Source organism: Equus caballus, chromosome 4 (genome assembly GCF_041296265.1).
Source record: "Equus caballus isolate H_3958 breed thoroughbred chromosome 4, TB-T2T, whole genome shotgun sequence".
In the NCBI taxonomy this organism is placed as follows: domain Eukaryota; kingdom Metazoa; phylum Chordata; class Mammalia; order Perissodactyla; family Equidae; genus Equus; species Equus caballus.
This window is the reverse complement of record NC_091687.1, coordinates 13880869-13900623: the sequence shown is the minus strand read 5'-3', so window position 1 is coordinate 13900623 and position 19755 is coordinate 13880869. Positions and strand designations below refer to the sequence as shown.

The 19755-nt window shown below is 40.1% G+C and overlaps 2 protein-coding genes across 2 annotated transcripts; one reads left to right on the top strand and one right to left on the bottom strand.

Moving 5' to 3' along the window:
* Positions 1-4009: 4009 nt before the first annotated feature.
* MRPL32 (mitochondrial ribosomal protein L32) lies at positions 4010-8601 on the bottom strand. Its single transcript, XM_001495244.5, has 3 exons — positions 8419-8601; positions 6763-6944; positions 4010-4566 (listed from the first exon to the last, which is right to left on the bottom strand). The coding sequence occupies exons 1-3, from the start codon at positions 8576-8578 to the stop codon at positions 4312-4314; spliced, it is 597 nt and encodes a 198-aa protein (XP_001495294.2). The 5' UTR covers positions 8579-8601; the 3' UTR covers positions 4010-4311.
* A 68-nt stretch (positions 8602-8669) lies between these two features.
* Positions 8670-19066, top strand: PSMA2 (proteasome 20S subunit alpha 2). The gene is made up of 8 exons (XM_001495200.6): positions 8670-8829; positions 11574-11650; positions 12653-12785; positions 14258-14380; positions 15113-15194; positions 17440-17513; positions 18640-18697; positions 18785-19066. Exons 1-8 carry the CDS (start codon positions 8789-8791, stop codon positions 18899-18901), a joined length of 705 nt encoding a protein of 234 aa, XP_001495250.1. The 5' UTR covers positions 8670-8788; the 3' UTR covers positions 18902-19066.
* Positions 19067-19755: the final 689 nt, after the last annotated feature.

The following is a 19755-nucleotide window of genomic DNA, read 5'->3' as shown; positions in this document are numbered from 1 at the left end:
CCCCTTCGCTCCGCCTGCAGGTCCCTCCTTCCCCCGCGGGAATGCTGTCCGCCCTCCCCAGGGGACCGCGTCTGTAGAAACAGACGCAATGTTCCAGCATTGCTGGCCCCGACGGGCGCCGATTTCGTTGGAGACCTCGTGCAGTTCACCTGCTGCCCCCTAGCGAGGCGGCTGGGGGCTGCCCGGTCCGCTGTGGCCCCTGCCGGCTTAGGTTTCCAGGCTGCAACTGCCAAACTGGCTCTGAGCTTGAATAAGAGCGCCCCGGAGATCAGAACACGTGGGCCTCCTAGCTTCCCTCCCGTCCTTGCTCCAGATTGCATCCCTAACACTCACTGGCGACTTCACAAACGTGGAGAAGGGGAAGGCACAGGAGGTCAACCAGACAGGAGAGGAGCAGGGCAGGGTGACAGAAAGGCACGGGCCACTGCGGGAAGGTAAAGATAGCCCCGTGAAGAGTGGGCCGGGCAGCCCCTTGCACCAGGAACGTGCTCTCCGTTGCCCTCTGCTGCAGAAGCGAGTGAAGACAGCACTGGAGGAGACAGCGTTCTGTTGGAGGCACGGATGAAAATGTTATGCGCCAATATAGGCCACGGAATGACACTGCTCCTTACGAGTTGTAGCTAAAGACAGAGCATCTATTTTTGTGTGTGTCAGGAAAAGAAAAGCTAATCATAGACAGCAGAGTTCCTTAGCACAGATTTAGAAATACTGAGGGACTAATGCTGCCCCTGAAACATGACAACTGCACATGGGAGGGCGGGGCAGGGAGAGGAGACAGCTCTGAGGCCTGTTACAGTGATCCCCACGCCAGGAGAGTCTGAGAGGCCCTGCTCTCCTTTCTTCTTCTTCAAAGAAGCAATAGGGAATTTAAAAGTCACGCCACACAAATTGTGAAGAGTATTCATATTTTTAAAAGATTTATCACAATTTCTTTACATGGGGGTCATCCATAGTACACAAAATATTTTTGATTTACCAAAACAATTTATTCACAAGGTGTGTATGTGTATATATATATATACGTATACACACACACACACATAGAGCATAGAACAAAAATCCTCATGCATGTATCTGCATGTTTCCTCTGAGTTCAGGTTTTGAATAAAGGAATTTGAAGAAAGGAGAGACATGACTTGACCTGTTCTGAAAAGATTCTGGCTGCTGGGTTGGGACTAGACTAAGAAGGCCAAGGTGGCAGCAGGGAGACCACTTAGTGGGGGGCTTCGGTGTTCTAGACAAGATGATGGAGGCTCTGACTGGGGTGGTAGCAGCGCAGTGGTGATGACTGGGAGAGAAGAGATTCTGAGCTGGAGATACTGAGTTTCAGACGTCTGTTAGACATTCGACCGGAGATGCCAAGTAGGCAGTTGAATATGAGTCTGGAGTTCAGGGCCCAGGCCAGAAATATCACATTGGAAGATCTCAACATATGGCTGCTATTTAAAGCCATAAGACTGGAGGAGATCACCCAGGATGGAGTCTCGGGCACTCTGAAGTTAAGAGGTTGGGGAGAAGAGGAGGAATCAGTAAGGTGCCTGAGAAGGAGACTCAGTGAGGTAGGAGGAAAACAGTGAAGCCAAGTGAAGACAGCGGGAGAGGAGAGATCCATGCTGCGAAGGTGATCAATAATCTCTGCTACACGTGGTTATGACTCCAACAGCCTGAGGGGTGGGCTGTGTACTTCTACACTGTGGTAGAAGGGGGGTGGAAAGATTGACCAGATCACGAGGACACCAGAGGGGGTTTAATTAGGAGCTTGGTTTTGATCAGGGGAGTGATATGATCAGAACTGTGTTTCAGAAATAATGGTGTGACAGTGTGGCCTTTAGAAGCATATACACCACGGTGGTGTGGTGATAGAGAAATGATTCTTTTTTTTTAAAGATTGGCACCTGAGCTAACAACTTTTGCCAATCTTTTTTTTTTTTTCTGCTTTATCTTCCCCAACCCCCCGTACATAGTTGTATATCTTAGTTGCAGGTCCTTCTAGTTGTATGACAGAAATGATTCTTAACTTTTTGCTTATATACTTTGAGTTGCTTCATCAACTTCACTGAAGATGTATTACTTTTCTAATTTAAAAATTAAATAAAGTTAATTAGAAATACAAGAAGACTGGAAACTAATAATTGGAAAGTGCATTTTAACAGCTCAGGAAAGATATGATTGGGGTAAGAATAAGGACACTGGCAGGGAGATGGAAGGCAGTCAGACACTTTAGATTTTCAGAACCTGGTGCTCTGCTAGGGACTGGTTAAGGAGACAAGCGGGAGGGTGGTGCTATCGAGCTCAGAGGGCACGTGCACCTCCTCACCCACCTCTCCCACCACAACCTAACTTGAGCCCCTCCCTCCAAAAGTGCCTAGCAAGTGTCTCCACATCCTGCTGTTGTAGGGTTGACAGCAAGGAGGGGGTTCATTTCTAAGGTTGACATGAATGAATCACTTGCATAAATGATTTAATTCAAACTCACGATGCTTTTTTTTTCTCAGAGTAAAAACTAGAGGTATGAAGTGATAAAATATAAAGGTAACTTTGAGGGGACAACCTTTTCAAAAAAAGGGCTAAGGACTCTCCTTTATGACATGGCTTTCCGACAAGAACTAGACATCTGCTTTGGCTAACTTGGGGAGGCATTTCTTAATGTTTCTCTGTCCATGAATAGCAAACAGACAAGTGACCCTGCCCACATATTCTCACTAGGTCTACCTGCACGTACAGCTTTCTGCTAATTCAAAGGACAAAGGTGACGAACCAAGGGGGACATTTTGCAACCTGCTAGAGTCAACTGAGATGCCGAGTAGGCAGTGGAAGAGATTCAGGCACTTACGTTGTTAGCCTTTTTTTCCATGAATCATTGATTCCACGTCAAGTATATCGACCTTACATTTGACATACAGCACTTCAAGGCTTGTCAGAGTAAGAAATGATTATTGGCAGAGGATTGTCTTAATACGAATATTCAGATGACCAGTTCTTCCAGAATCTCAACTTTAAGCTTGGATTGAGCACAGCCTTGAAAGAGCTGTTTACTGGGATTCCAATACTTAGCAAGTTTTAAAGATTTGCTTTTACTGAATTGCACTGCAACATCTTACTGGTCTATACTGTGCCTTATGAAATTGGTCATTTTCCTTCTAGCAATGTTAACATGGATTAAGCATCACAGAATCCTCGCTATAAAGCCCCACGGGAGCAATGTCCTCAGGCCTTGGTACCAAGATAGTGGCGCACTTCTGGATTATGTGTCTTACCTCGTGGAGACTTATCTGTGTAAGTGCTTTCCAAGAAAAAGAAAGCTCAAAGTTGAATTTGCTGCCTAATTTTAATAAGTATTCAGGTTATCTTGGCATGCATTTTGTTTTAAATATATCCCTGAGCCTCCCTTACATATTTACCTTTGTGTTTTCATAAGCTGTCTTACTTTTATTCTTTTAATGAGGCAGGAAAGAAAACAGCAAACCTTGGGCTCAGGGTAAACACAGGAATGGGGGAGGGAGAAAGAAATGTGAAATGAATTGTGTTAAGTTAAAAGGCCACTGCTATAGAGATAAAAATATAAAATAAACTAAGAGGATATACTGGAAGGAAAAAGCAATACAACATCCTTAGCACATTTTCTGTGTACTACTGAATTCATTCATAACTCCTTTTAAAAACCTCTCCCCCAAAACTATAACACAAATCTCATGAGCCATGCAATGAATTCTGGATGTCATTTTGACTTAACGTAAAATGTCAAGAACCATTTCTATCGTCTAAGTAAATTAACACAACACGTTCCGTAGAAAGTGAATTCCACCAAAGGCCATTTAATTTGCTAAAATGAAAAACACAGAATGAACTTTCCTTACTGCCACAACTACCATCTTAAAAAACAATACCAGGATTCAAATAAAAATCTATTGCTAGGCGCTACTTAAACGAAGATATCTGTGTTAAGTATCTTGTGTAAGAACCACTGGCAAACAAACAAAACCAGAGCCAAAACACATACTTCTTGTGATGAATTTTAAATTATTTGTTTTATTTTTCTGTCCTGGAAATGTTATGTTCACTTAGAAGAACCTTATAGTATAACGGAAACAGACATGAATTCACTGAGTGTCTGCACAGACAAACATTTTCAGAGTTTACTCATGACATATTCTTCAAATTCCCCATACAAAACTAACCGCTTACAAAGAATTGTTTCAAACTAGATTGATGATTTAAAAACAAGCACAAAATCAACATAAAAACAAGAATCTTCCACTCTTTCAGGAGAAACATTTCATGTGAAATTATCCTCTTTGAACATCTTTGGTGTCAATTCTGGGTGAACCAGGACGGTCGCTTCCTGTCTCGTTCGATGATCCTCTTGCCCTGATCTCGCTCAGACGCTGCCTCTCCCGTGTACAGCACTACAGTCTCTACGTTAGGAGCCTTGAAAGGGCCGCCTTCTTGTTTCCCTATCTGTCTTCTGATCTCTGCAGTCTCCTTGCACACCTTCTCATAGCAATAGCCACAAAGGACATGTTTCTGTTTCAGGTGACCACACTCAGGACAAACATCTATATTGGTCTTTCAAAACAAACAAACAAACAAAAACATATTTAACAAGAGGCAAAATAATGCACAAATCATCACTGACAGGAGTGATGCTTATATTTGAATTTTCTTGGAATGTTCATGCTACTTGAGGTCATAGACCGTCTAGTTCAACCTCACTTTAATAGGGACACTGAGGACAAATGACGAGTTTGAATTAGTAGAAAAATTGGACTAGAACTCAGGTCTACTGACTCTGAATCTGGTACATTTTTACTTAAACACAGTGGTCATACTATGAAAAATGGTACTCTACTCCCCACCTTCAAATACTAAGCATATAATAAGGATTCCATCACCACGATGGGGAGATCCCTACAGGCAGCATCTTAAACAAGAGACTAAGGAAAAGGGAATTACTTTTTCTTTCAATCTATCCTGGGGAAAACAAGATGACAAACACATTACAGGTTGGCTTCCCCTGATTTATCAGTGTAAGTCAAATTCCTGTATGAAGTATAGTTGATAAATGGTGTTATTTTTCTTGTTATGCACAAATGTTGATTATCCCTTAATGTAAAACTCCCTTGTTATGTTACAATTTGGGGGTATTTTAATAAGTTTTTATATATGTCTATCCAACTTTAATAAGACAATTATAATCTCTAAAGAAACATATCTTTTTGATATGTTTTGTAGGTAGTTTTGAAATATAAAGAAAAATGGCAAACAGGAGCATCAAAGAAACTCCAAACACTTCATAAGATTACTATATGGACATCTGTGAGGCAGATGTCCATATATTAATTATTAATAATTACATTGCAATTATATTAATAATAAAAATTATTTTATTAAAAATAAAAATAATTATACTAACATATTATATTTATATTAATTAACAAAAAGAATTTCTTTTTCTGAAAGGAACAAAATTCCTTGCAAATTACTTGCCTTAGCAACTTGTCACTTTACTCTGCTACAGAGGAAACCTGACTGCATGTCCAACTGGAGGTATAGAAAATAAGAGCCACAGTCAGCTGGTGCTCTTTTCCTGATCAAAGGCCCCAGCATAATATACACTATGAGGTAAAAAACAATTCAGTGGAGAAAATGACTGCGCAGGATAAGAGTTGTTCTTTTCCCTCAGAATAAATGGAGTCAGGGAAATCATGTGATAGATTGGTACAAGACCTCACTCCCAAAAATCTTAAATTCTCTTAACCAACTCTATGAGTTATTGTTGTTTTAATTAATGAAGTATTTTTCGGTTCCAGATTTTAAGTCCCAACTGTGACTCAGTAAGACTTTTTGGTTTAAGTTCTAAGAGTTTGGTTTGATACTAAACGTGGAAGCACGTGAAAGTCAATTCTGTGTTCTTGCACTGCTGTTGTGGAATGCTACGGAGGAAACCATAATTCAAAGCATGGCTGTTAAAGACATAAAGTAACAGATCAAAGGTAATAAACACTATAATTTTTGTTTGTTAGACCAATGAAGAGAGTGTACGCATGGCGGGGTGGGGCAGGGGAGGAATCTGGAATTGTCTGAGGACAGGAACACACACACAAAAGTTTCAAGAGAAGAACCTGAGCTCAAGAATCAGACCATCAGGGCTCACTCCTGACTCCACCACTTAATTCTTGCTGCCTCAGTTTCTTTATCCTAAAAATTAGCAAAGCAATATTTACTTTGGAGGGTTGTTCTGAGGATTTGACAAAACAATTCACATAAAGTACTTAGATGCATCAGAGGCACTCAACAGATATTAGCTTTTATTAATACTTCTCTAAGTATTTTCCTTCACAGTATTTTATCGGACACCATGAAGAATAGAATAAATATGTAAGGGCTAGTAAAACCCAAGATCCAATATGTCTACTGCTTCTGACTTTAATTTTAGGCTCTGCCATAGTTAAGAGATTTACTCATATATGGTTCAAAATCACATAGCTCAGGACTCAGTTCACAATTCAAAGTCATGTAGGCTTTTCATAACCGGGCTCTCTGTCCAGACTCCAAACTCCCTCCTTGACTGTGTTCCTAAATTTAGGCTACAGGATAGGAGATAGACATACATAATAAGAACACTGTATTTTATTTAGGGCAGGGAAAAGCAGACATAGAAGATCTGAGAATAATTTACCCATAGGCTATATGAACATACCAAGATACACCATGCAGCGGTGGACATGAGGAAAAGCACGCCCACAAAAATCAATGTATTACCTTAAGTTTAATAAGCTTCTGAGGGTTTCTTCGCCTACACCGGTTAACTTCAATGCTGCGTCTGCTTTTGGGAGCTGCCATCCAAAAGATACTACCCAAAAGGCTGGAAATCTCCTTACTTCCATTGGTATCATTTGCTGGTTCTGTAAATACACCTGGACCTTGGACCACTAAAGCTGGTCCTACAAAAGAAAACATGCAGATACAGAATCGGTTTCTAGCTTCTAAATGACTATTTATAGATGTCATTCTCCTTAACAATCAACAGTGACAGGCCAACAGACATAATACAAACGGTTAATTTAGAATATTACATTCAATAGACATTTACAGAAAACCTTAGCTATAAAATATACTAAAGCTCATACATAAAGCAATCAAGGAACACAGAATTTTTTCTTAGAGGCACCTGCTGAAATGAAATCAGTGAAATTCTACCAAGAGTTTCTCACCTTATGAAAAACAGAACTTAGGGGTTTAGTAGCAAACATGAATAAAAGTCTGAAAGGCACCTAATTTAAACAAAACAAACGAACAAAGCAAAAAAAAAAAAAAACCAAAAAAACTAAACCACTCAATTGTCCAATCTACTTGGGGGCACTACCTAATTATTTTACAAGTAAATCTAAGCTTGAGATTCCCAAAATGCACTTCTGACCTGCACTGAGATAACTGCCTATTGGCTCTTTTTTATTACATTCAAACTGAGTTAGCTCCTTTGTTACATAACGTGGTGGCCCTTGAAGTCACTTAGTTCTTCATAATATTAAACTTGATTCCTGTCTGTTTTCTAAGGAAAACAACTAATTCACCACTCTCTATTTACGACTATCAACGCTTCACTTCTGTTTTTCTGTCTTGTTTATAAAATCAGAGTCTTTTCCCCTCTCCTTGCTATTCCTCAGACTTGCAATACTTCTTTTGATTTTAGGAACTCTTAAAACTATACAGAGCCGTCTAACACTTGACAACTGATATTCCTCTTCAATAGACCTGAAAGCGTCGCTAAGCATAGCCCAGTGGTTAACCGCACGGACTCTGGATGCCCTGGGTGACCTTGGAACCTTTCTGAGCCTACTTCTTCAGCTGAAAAGTGGAGATACTTAATGGGACTGTTGTGGAGATTATCCCAGGAAGCACACGTAGAAGGCTCTGGCATACAGTGGGCTCTCTGTTCACACTGTATTATCACGTGCGAAACCTTAGAAATCGAGTAGAATGTAAACGTCAAAGCAATGACAATCTTAACATCCGAGACACTTCCAATTAAAATTAGTTCCCGGGAGAAACACGGGGATCAGGATTCAAGTGCAGAGTTCAACCACCACAGGAGGACAAATTGCTTTAGGAAGCGGGAGGCCCCGAAAGGAAAGACAAGAGGATCCAGGTAGTGGCGGCCCTTGATGTCAAGCTAACGCGCTTGGGTTACAGTCTGTGTACGAACGGAGCAATCAAACGACTTTTTCTTTTTTGCGGGTGATGGGGAAACAAAAGCAGCTGTCTCTTGCATCTAAGCAAGTCAAGGTCTGGGACAACGTCCCCTACGCGCGGGCGCGGATCAGAACGCGGGAGGAGGGCACAGTATGCGCTGTGGCCACCACGCTGCCTGGGGTCCCCTCATCCAACCCCTTCTCCACGGCGGCCTTCTTTACCTACCCCACGGAGGACTGCACAAGCCTGGCCGGCTCTGCTGAAGTTTCCGCTGCAGCCGCTCCCAACAGTTCCGGAGGAGTCCCCGAGCTGCGGGCCACGGCGGAACCACCAGCACCAGCATGGCCGACGCCATCTTCCTCGCCCGAAGATAGCTCCCACCCATCTGCTGGGTCCGGCCTCTACCTCGAGCATGCGCACTGACGCAGAGTCAGGCACCCTCCACTCCTGGAACTACATCGCCCAGCATGCCCCTGGAGCGGCTCCGACTCTCCTCCAATCACAGAGAGAGAAAGGAAGGAGCGGGGAGGGGAAATGAGAAGAAACCAGCCGCAGTGCGCATGTGTGCGGAAGTGCTTTGGCTCTTTGGGTAAAGATGGCGGAGCGCGGTTACAGCTTTTCGCTGACTACATTCAGGTATGGAATGGGCCCTGGAGGTCCTCCGCGTAGTCGAGATTGCAGGAGCTCTGCCGACTCGCTTTTTTCCGTCCTGGTCTCTGGCTTGGTGTTTTCGGAGGGCCTGTTAGGAAGTGGAGGTGGGAATGCGGCTTTGCAAAGTCATTTGCCTGGCCCGCCCGGGGTTCCGGGAGCCCCGGTCCCGGGAGGCCGCGGGACCTCGGATCTGGGGATCCGGGGCGACCTCGGAGCTGCGGGAGGGTCAGGCCCTCAGCCAGGATAGGCTTTCGCTTTGGAGACTAGAGAAGAAGGCAGTTTTGTATTAGGTTCTCCAGCTGTCCCGTTCAGAACTTAGGCTATCTTTCCTGACCCAAGTAGGCCTGATTCGGGAGCTTCTGGACCTCGGAATCTTGGTCAGATCTGTGGGATCCCTTTTTCTCGAAAAGCCTCAACTTTACAGTTGGGTTTGAGTCTCAGTCTCCCTTTGGCACTGGTGTCTTTGGAAACCTCCTCCTCCCGCTTTCGGTTTCTTCGTTGCTCCTACTAAGGAGCATGAAGTCTAAAAATGAAAGCGCTAATTTTTCCATGGTGAGCCCTAAACTACAAGACTACACTTGCGTTTTGGCCATTTTTTTTTTTTTTTGGAGGAGTATATGTTTTAAAAACATTGTAGGCTTTTCTGTTTTAGAACAAGAGATTAAAATAATAAGTATAGTCTTCAAAATACAATTGAGATGAACCATCGTCCCCAACGTGAGGAAACTGTCATCGAAGGACTTAATAAATCGACCGGGAAGGATTCCTTTGACCATTTTCTTGCGGATCAGTAATGCCTCGTGAAGTTAAAATGCAGTCCCAGCTGACGGCGGAAGGCAGGCAGGATCTAACTTGTTGAGTACTTTGTGTGTGGGATGCAGCTGAACCTCTCCGTCTCCTTCCACTACCTTGTGTGATACACGTTATCTCAACATCTAGCGGTGAGCTCGCCACAGCTCGGACACATTGAACAGCTTGTCCAAGGTCATCGTGTGTAGCGGAGTTAACATTCAAACTGGGTTCTCTCTAACGACAATTAAAACACTTCCCATTACTTTGTCTTCTTAAAATGCTAAAATACCTTCCTTACTCTCGGTTTTCATTAATAAGTATGCAATAGTGTTTTTTTATCTCTCGAGTGAAATTAATTTAATTCTGTAATAAAAGATCTCATCATATACAATGCCAGAGAACAGGCTGTGCCCCAGGGAGTCACTGTTCATCTTTGAACAAAGCAAGTGTGTTCCCCAGAGGTATTTGAACTAGGTATTAAATAATAATTGACAGCTGGTTAGACCCAGAAAGTCATGATATGATTATTGAAATAGTGACCATTAAAGGAAATCAAGGACAGCCTAAATTTTTAATTTAAGTGCCTATTGATGTTATTCTGGTCTAGTCACCTACTTTTGTCATTTAAGAGTGTTTAAACTGCCGCCTTTGGGCTTATTTCTTAAATAGGTCTGATATGTCTCTGTGAGTCAAAAGCTTCCTGGGCTCCTGGTACTAGGTTATGTGCTGGAATCCTGACTGAACGGATCTTATACTTCATTGAGGAAAACAAACAATGTAAAAATAATTCAAGTATGATGACCCTTAGCCCAAGAGGAAGCACAGGACACCACAGACCTGAATATATAGCATTCGACCTCGTCTGGGTGGTCAGGGCAGCTTCCCTGAGGACAGGACATTAAGGATTGGAGGGTGACCAGAAAGAGTTCACTAGGCAGTAGGGTAACACGTTCCAGACAGAGGGACGGGCTTGTCAAGCATGTTTTGAAATCTGAGTAGTCTGTGTGTCTGGAGCAAGGTGGCGTTGTCCGCGTTGAGACTTGAGTGACAAAGGGAATATCCATAATTTGATGAAGATAAAACAGATGACCTTCTGAAACTCAAGATTATCTTTTTAGTAGGAGACTGGAGATATAGACCTGGCTGTGTCACTTTAGACAAATTACCTTCACTCAGGGACTTTTTCTTTATCTATGAAATAAGAAACTTGGTCTGCAACGTTTATGATGATTCTAACTCAACTTGATTGAAATAAGTATGACTTAAAAGGCCAGTTTGAGACTAGCATTTGACCAGCAAACCCATGGAACCAGATTTGTCAAGTATAACCAGCTCACGACTTCTAGAAATAGTTATATATTATATTGAAAATACTTTGTTTTGACTGACATTTAGGTCTTACATCATAGGCCATGTGTACTTTCTGAAATGTATGGCTTCCCCACATGAAATATATGCTATTGCTTGGGTTTTAACAAATACATACATGTTCTTAATAATACTATTATTCAGTGTTTACATCAGTGCTAATTTTGTGCTAGGAACTTTTATAAGCATCACTTCATTTGATCTTCACAACCTTTGAAATAGGTAACTACTGTAGTACTATTATCCCCATTTTACAGATCAGAAAACAGACAGAGGTTAAGTAACTTGCCCAAAGTCACAAGGTTGGTAAGTGGTGACAGGCAACAGTGATGCTGCTGCTTTCAGTAACAGACTAGGAAAAAACCACCAAAGGAAAGAAGTGCTTCACTGTGAATATGTTCACATCTCCTGATAAACTTAGTTTCTGTCCAACTTCATGATAAATTTCAAAGCTCACCTTTTCCTTGGTGTTTGATTAATGCGTTTGACCTATATATCTGCCTTGTCTCAGAGATGGTCCTGTAACAAATGTTTGAGAATGTGTGAATTTACCTTTGTTTCTTTTTAAGTCCGTCTGGTAAACTTGTCCAGATTGAATATGCCCTGGCTGCTGTAGCTGCAGGAGCCCCTTCAGTGGGAATTAAAGGTAATTAAATGCTTCATTCATTTCGGATGCCTGGTAATAGTTATCCCAACATTCTTTTGGAATTAATTAGTAATTAATTTATAAATAAACAGCTGTGGCAGCATGATTTTTAATAATTCTTTTTGTTAATTTATAGGATTCTGAGGTTTAAAGAAAGTAATAAGCTTTAGTTGATTAAAATTTGTTTTCAAAGTGTAGTGCCTTTATGTATTAGTTGTGATAATCCATAAATAGTCTTTCCCATTCAAAAAACTGAGTATTCTTTTGTTTTTCCACTGATTATATATCACTATTCTCTGGTGGAGAATCCTTCTTATAATTTAGAAAAAGTTAATTTTAAAACTTAAACTAGAGCCAGCCCTGATTGCCTAGTGGTTAAAGTTCAGCGCTCTCCCTGCTTTGGTGGCCTGGGTTCGGTTCCTGGGTGTGAAACCACACCACTCGTCTGTCAGTTGCCATGCTGTGGTGGTGGCAGCTCACATAGAAGGACTAGAGGGACTTACAACTGCAATATACAGCTGTGCACTGGGACTTTGGGGAGGGGTATAAAAGAGAGAGGAAGATTGGGAACAGATGTTAGGCCACGGTGAATCTTTCCCAGCAAAGAAGAAAATAGCCTATTAAAAAAACCCAAAAACTTAAAGATATTATAATTGTTTCATATCTTAAGACCCTTTAAGAAGAAAGTCTGTATTATTGATTTTAAATTTCATATTATAGGAAGAGAAGGCCAAGTAGGCAGAATTCCATTTCTTTAAAGCATGTGGACTCTCAGGTGTCCTAGAATGTAATACCTTTAGCTGTTGGGATTTCTTAGTGCAGTATAGATGACCAATGAAGGGAGAAATTGATATCCCATTCCTTAGGTAATTTTGATACAGAAATCCAGAAGAAAAGGTTTTATAAATAAGAGGAAATAAAAGAGTTTGGGTGAAGTGCGTTCATAATTAGAAAACTTGAAGCAGAGTCTTTAAATGACTAAACATAATTTTTTTTTTAAAGCTGCAAATGGTGTGGTATTAGCAACTGAGAAGAAACAGAAATCCATTCTGTATGATGAGCGAAGTGTACACAAAGTGGAATCAATTACCAAGCATATAGGCTTGGTGTATAGTGGCATGGGCCCAGATTACAGGTACTTTATCCTATTTCTTGTTTTTCTCACCATCTCATGAATTGCCCATAATCTATACTTTGAGTAGAAAAATTGAGAGGTGTCTTTTCTTTAATCTCCCAACTTGTCGTTTTTGTGTTTTGTTGAGCAGCAGCAGCATCATGAGCAGTGGGATTTAGTTTGCCTCTATTGGACAGACTGAGGGTTGCTTTAAGGACTCAGTGTGACTCCATTGTAAGAGGAGATAGATGTAGCACTGGTTCCTCTTATCTCTATGTAGTGGTTTTTCCCTTCTGATTACGATCCCTCTTCTACCATCCAAGGGCTGGGCTTCAAGGGCTTTGCTCTTGTCAAATGAGTTTTAAAAATGGTAAAAGCAGTACAAGTTATAGTAAACTATATAAAAAAGTCATCAGGCAGCAAAAGGAAGCATCACCATCCGGAGTTAACTTCATTATGTTTATTTCTGTTCTTTCTTAGCAATGGGACAAAATTCTTAAAGGCCACAGAAAGTTGCTCAGTATGGCAGCCAGTCAGAATCCAGATGCTCATAGAGTCACTCCCTTTATATTTCACAGGAAAAGAGAGAGTGATCCTGTTACATCAGGGTACCAGCAAGTTCAAGGCAATAGATCATTTTCTGTGTTTATCATTTAACAAGTGAAGGGAGTATTATTACTTCATTCTTGATTTTGTGGAACACGATCATCTGTAGAGCCAAATTTCGCTTTAATGAATTTAAAAGCAACAGTGTTGCTGGAATGGGGTCAGGTGTCACTGCGGTGGATCCTGGTCCTGCCCTATAGGAGGGATACTGCAGTGTGCTCCCACTGACAGAATCAACTGAGAGGGACAGCACGGGAGTGGGGTACAGAGGGATAACGTGCATGGTTCAGATCAGTAGTACCTGAGCAGGTAAAGGATCCTATTTGTCTTGCTAATATATTTGATTGTTATAGTATATTTTTAGTATCTTTTGACAGATTTTGTGTTTTTTAAGTCATAGGTAGTTTCTTGCTGTTCGTTAATCTCTATTAAAAGGTACTCTTTAAAGTGCAGTCTATAGAAAAGATTGAGGCAGAATGAGGAAAAAACGCCTGAAATTGTGTGTGTGTGCGTTTGCTGAACTGGGATCTAAAAAGACAGGGTGGCTGCCCTTGGGATAAGGTGGCACAGTCTTGAAGAGGCCATAGAGGAAGATAAAGCTCTCCTGTGTATGTATGCTAAATCTGTTACTGCTAAGCTAACTGGTACCCCTACTCCCTAATTTTCTTTCTTTTGCCTTGTCCATCTGCTATGGCTCAGTTCCTCTGTGATGCTCTGATATTTTCTTATAAATTAACTGGAATCAGATGACTGACTTTGAGCTGATAGCTACTCTTAAAGAGATACATGTAAAAGTTGAGCTGTACGTATACGTCTCTAGGAGAACGAATCTTAGGTGGTAGAGCATCGTAATTTTAATGAAACCTCCTTACTTTCTTGTTTGTCAGAGTGCTCGTACATAGAGCTCGGAAACTAGCTCAGCAGTACTATCTTGTTTACCAAGAACCCATTCCCACAGCTCAGCTGGTACAGAGAGTAGCTTCTGTGATGCAAGAATACACCCAGTCAGGGTAAGTTGATTTTATTACTTGAAATCTGTCCTGAATTAGGATGAAAAAGTCATTTTAGAAGAGTAGATGTATAAAAAAAGAGGACCTAACTATTTTCCTGTATTTGCTTAACAAGTAAAGAAAATCACAATGATGAATACTTGTGATCTTAGAATATTTTCTTAAGGGAAGGTATTTGAATGTTTTCTTGCTGTTCATATAACAGCAGAAAGCAGCTTCTAGATAGACAAAGTCCTTTTGCCAGTGATTAAGTGCTTCTTTTCAGGCAAATAGTCATTGCTGCTTCCAAATTTGTATCTTTCCAGTCAGAAGTGATGGTAAGCACATGATGAAGGCAATCATTCTTTGACACATCCATATTCATGTTAATTCTCTTGAGTTTGGGGTGAACATGGAAAAGGTAGTATAAAGGTTGTTGCTGATCTGTAAATCCATTGGAAAAGCTGCATTTGTCGTTTTGTTAGGACACTTAGTGTTACTTCACACTTATTAACCTCAACATTTGTGTCACTCCATTTACCAAAATGATTTGACTACTGTTTCTTAGTACCATAAAGAGAACTCATTTTGACTTAATTTGTTCAGAAGGGTGTTAATACTTTTTAAGGAACTTACAAGTCTAATTCAGTTTACCTGATAATTTGCTTTACTTGAGAGTATTAATAAATTCTTACCCTAAGTTGACGTTAACACCATGAAGATGCCAAGTAATTTTCATTTTCCTTTCTTCAGTGGTGTTCGTCCATTTGGAGTTTCTTTACTAATTTGTGGTTGGAATGAGGGACGACCATATTTATTTCAGTCGGATCCATCTGTAAGTATCATCGGATGTCTCTGAGGGCTTTGTTAAAGTGCTCTTTGAGTATCTAATAAAAGCAATAACCATAAAAATTTTAAAACTTAGCATTATTTCTCTGTTTCATTTGGGCTTCAGAGAGTATAAGTAGTGCATATTCATTTGCACATTTAAAATGTTGGTAATTGAGTCCTCTGATGTGGAAGCTACATTAGTCCTGCCCTCTGTTCTTCTGTCTTGTTCATTAACTTCACATACTTGAATGATTGTTGAAATACTTATAAAATCTCTTTAAATCTATGGAACCTTGTTACTTTGGGAACGACTAATGACAGATAACGGGTCTAGAGGACAGAGTTGTGCAGTAGTCCTCCCTTATCTCGGGGAGGGGGAGATACTTTCCAAGACCCCCAATTGATGCCTGAACCCGCAGATGGTATTGAACCCTATATATACTTTGTTTTTTCCCATGCATACCCACTTGTGATAAAGTTTAATTTATAAATTAGGCACGGTAAGAGATTAACAACAGTAACTAATAAGAAAGTTGGCTTTGGAGCCACTATTAATTAGAATATGGGTTACTTGAACACAAGCACTGCAATACTGGGACTGTGGATCTGATACCAAGATGGCTAACAGGCGGGTAGCAGGATATGCTGGAGAGAGGAATGATTCATGTCCTGGGTGGGATGGAGTGCGAGATTTCTTCATGCTACTCAGAACAGCACATAATTTAAAACTTAGGAATTGTTCATTTCTGGAATTTTCCATTTAATACTTTCAGACCGAGGTTGACCGCAGGCAACTGAAACCTGGGAAAGTGAAACCAGGGATAAAGGGGCACTTATGTACTCTTTGCCATCAGTTTCCTCTTGGGGCTGACTTGAGTGTGACTCTTCCCGCACACACATTGATGTAACTGTCTTGAATTCAGTGTTTTGCAAAATGAGTGAGTGGTCTGCTCTAAAGCGGAAGATTGGTATCTGAGTTAGAAGCTGTTCATAGAGGATACTGCTGCTCCTCATCTGTCTCATTTGCTGTGAGGAGAGCCGGAAGAAAAAATCCATGAGTAGGAACTGATCTTCATAGTTTATGAGTCATTAGATAATTGCAAGTTCACTCAATTCAACTCTTAAATGATCTAACCTTGTAATCTGAAAAGGCAAAAGAAAAATATATGGTTGTTACTTAAATCAGAAAAATAAAATATTTTGGAAACTTTGACCGTGTCCAATACCCCATCCCTGAGCTTCTGAAACTAAATGACAAGCCCTTTTACTCTCCTTTCCAGTGGGTAGCAGAAGCCACCTTCACTGGAATCCAGGTCTCATTTTTTGCCCTTTTTTCCCTGTTGTATCTAAAAGACAGTTGTTTCTTTTAAGATATATTTGATATGTGTCTTTCAGTATTTTTTGTGTGTGTGCACGTGTATTTTTTAAACAGATGAGACCATGTAATATATAACATTGTAGCTGCTTTTATTATTAAAACCTTTGAGGCTGCCAGCCCTGTGGCCAAGTAGTTAAGTTTGCGCGCTCTGCTTCAGCGGCCCAGGGTTTCACCTGTTCAGATCCTGGGCACGGACATGGCACCACTTGTCAGGCTACGCTGAGGCAGTGTCCCACGTAGCACAGCCAGAAGGACCTACAACTGGAATATACAACTATGTACTGGGGGGCTGTGGGGAGAAGAAGAAGAGGAAAAAAAAAAAATTGGCAACAGATAGTAGCTCAGGTGCCAATCTTTAAAAAAAAACCTTTGAATATTTTTAATGAAAAGCTGTCTCTGCTTAATTTGTTCACTAATGATGATGAAGAGTTGCTCACCGTTTTTCAGATACATATGACAGATTGTTAGAGCCCTCCAGTCCTCATAAGCTGAAATAATACTCTTGATTATTTGCTTTAAGTTAATCTCACTTTCTCTCAACTGGCTTTTTTACATAAATTGTGTACAGTAAATTGCACCTATTTAAAGTGTACAGTTTGATGAGTTTTGATGTATGTAAATACCTGAGAAAACTATCACCACAATCAAGTACTGAACTTTTCCATAACCTCCAAAAGTTTCTTCATGCCTCTTTGTTATTTATCCTTTTAACCTTTTAAAAAAAATAACCTATGTTGTGACATGTTCCATTGCATTCCAGTAGATATTCTGTGACCGTCTAGAGACAAATTATGGAGCTAAAACATAAATGGCAGGGCGAGATGATTAGATTAGTGTTTAAAAGAGTTTTTCTTCTTCCCTTCCTGATTAGGGAGCTTACTTTGCCTGGAAAGCCACAGCAATGGGCAAGAACTACGTGAACGGGAAAACTTTCCTGGAGAAAAGGTGGGCTCATGGCGGCTAGATTGCTTAGCAAACTTACTTTATGGTTTTCAGCTCTTTTTAATTAATACCGTGAGTCTAAACAGATGTGTTGTTACTACTCTGTATTTGAGCCTAGTTACAGATAAAACAAACAAAAAACTTCTCTCCCCCCTGGATCCCTAGCCTTCAATATACTAAGGGGTAATATTATTCACTTCTGAAGAACTTCTCTTTCTACATTCATATGGTTGTTTTCTCAATGTTATTTTTACTTCATTTTTCTTACCATCTCAAAAAAGAAAAAAAGACCATTGGATTTGGAGTAAACATTTCGGGAGGAAAATTTTTAAATGATTTAAGTGATAACAGTTTACATTATGACAGTTACAGAAAAAAAATTGTAAAGCCAAATACTTGGTTTGATGGTAGATTAAATATAAGATGTATGTGCTGGATAAAAAGTGGAGCGCTGTGTAAAAATCTTCTGTCCCTGCCGTAGCACAGCAGATTGCTCTCACTTATTTCCAGCTGCATTCTAGACTGAGCGTTATTACTACAGTCCACCCAAAAATGCCCTACATTTTGAATGGGAAAAGTTTGTAATCAACTTTAACCAACAGAAAAATCTTCTCAGTACATTTTTCACATAATATTAATGTTAAGGTTACTAAAAACTTTTACTTGGGATTAATTGGTAAACTTAAATATTCTTAAGATCTTAAAGTACTTTCTGTTTCCTAGTACATATTATTAGTGAATATTTTGAACATTTCACATGATGTTATAAGAACAAACATAAGAAATTTTAGCAAAGATTCAATTTCTCTGCTTATTTTTAAAAATTAATATAATATTGCCACCACCTTCCGATTATATTAAATTATTTATACTTAAGGACGTTTCCTGAAATAAACTCACGTTAAGTTTATACTCTTCATGATGTTGGCATGCACACCAAATAACTGTCAAGTTCTCATTTGGGGACAGCTATCTCAATGAGGTGACTAAAAGAATCTGTAACTTAGTATTTTCAAGAGTGTTTTAGTTGTTTAAAAGATCTTAATGCTGTTGCTTTCATTGTGTTTAAGTAGTCATGAATAATGTAAATAGTGCCATAAATCATTGTTTTCTCCAAAAAATTCTTTAGATATAACGAAGATCTGGAACTTGAAGATGCCATTCATACAGCCATATTAACCCTAAAGGTTAGTTTACTATCTAACAATTGGATTTATAATGATTTTATAATTAACTGCTTAGAAAGTTGACCCTTTTTCCTCCCTCTTCGATAGGAAAGCTTTGAAGGGCAGATGACAGAAGATAACATAGAAGTTGGGATCTGTAATGAAGCCGGATTTAGGAGGCTTACTCCAACTGAAGTGAAGGATTACTTGGCTGCCATAGCATAATAATGAAGTGACTGAAAAATCTGGAATTTCAGATGATCTCTGTACTTAAACATGTTTAAAGTATGTTTTGTTTTGCAGACTTTTTGCATACTTATTTCTACATGGTTTAATGGACTGATGTTTTTAAAATGACACTTATAAATCATAATAAACTGTTAAATCCAACTTCTAGCTTTTTAGGAGTTAGTAAAATTGTAACATAATTATGTCCTGCTTTTTATCGGTTGATGTCTGGAAACTACATTGCAAAGCAGAATGGTGAAGTCCCTCTTTAGTCTTCCTGCAATTTTGGTTAAATCAAATCTCGTTACCCTCTTGACTACCAGATACTGTCTGTGCTTCAGTAGAGCGAAATGCTGCTTTGGGTAGACATGGCTGCTTTCAGAGCTGGGAGAATCTGCAGGCTCCCGCGGATTCCTGAGACACGGGAGGAAGCATAGGTGTGTTTTAGGCACCATTAGCTGTGGATCAGTGAGACCCTAGGATGCTCTGTGAGCCTGCACTGGAGCTGTGAAGAGTGCTAAGCCAAACAGTCTCCTATTGGAGATAGATTATGTAAGTAAATAGAAAGTGGTCTGCTTCTCGTTGGTTTCTCCATCACAGTTAGGTAAATGTATTTAAAAAGAGCCCCCTAGATTCTACTAGACGTTTTTAACTCGAGGATGAACGTGAGTGCTGGAAGCAAAATACTTAGACTTAAGCGTCAAAACTATGGCTTAAGGCTCTCCCTCGTTCGTGTAGTCTCAGTTTAATCAGAACCTTCGCTGCACATGAAGTCCATACAAGCAAGCAAATAATGGGGTGTCTGAACTCTTTTCGTTATATGTGAAGGCATATAACGAGGTGCTTAGTTT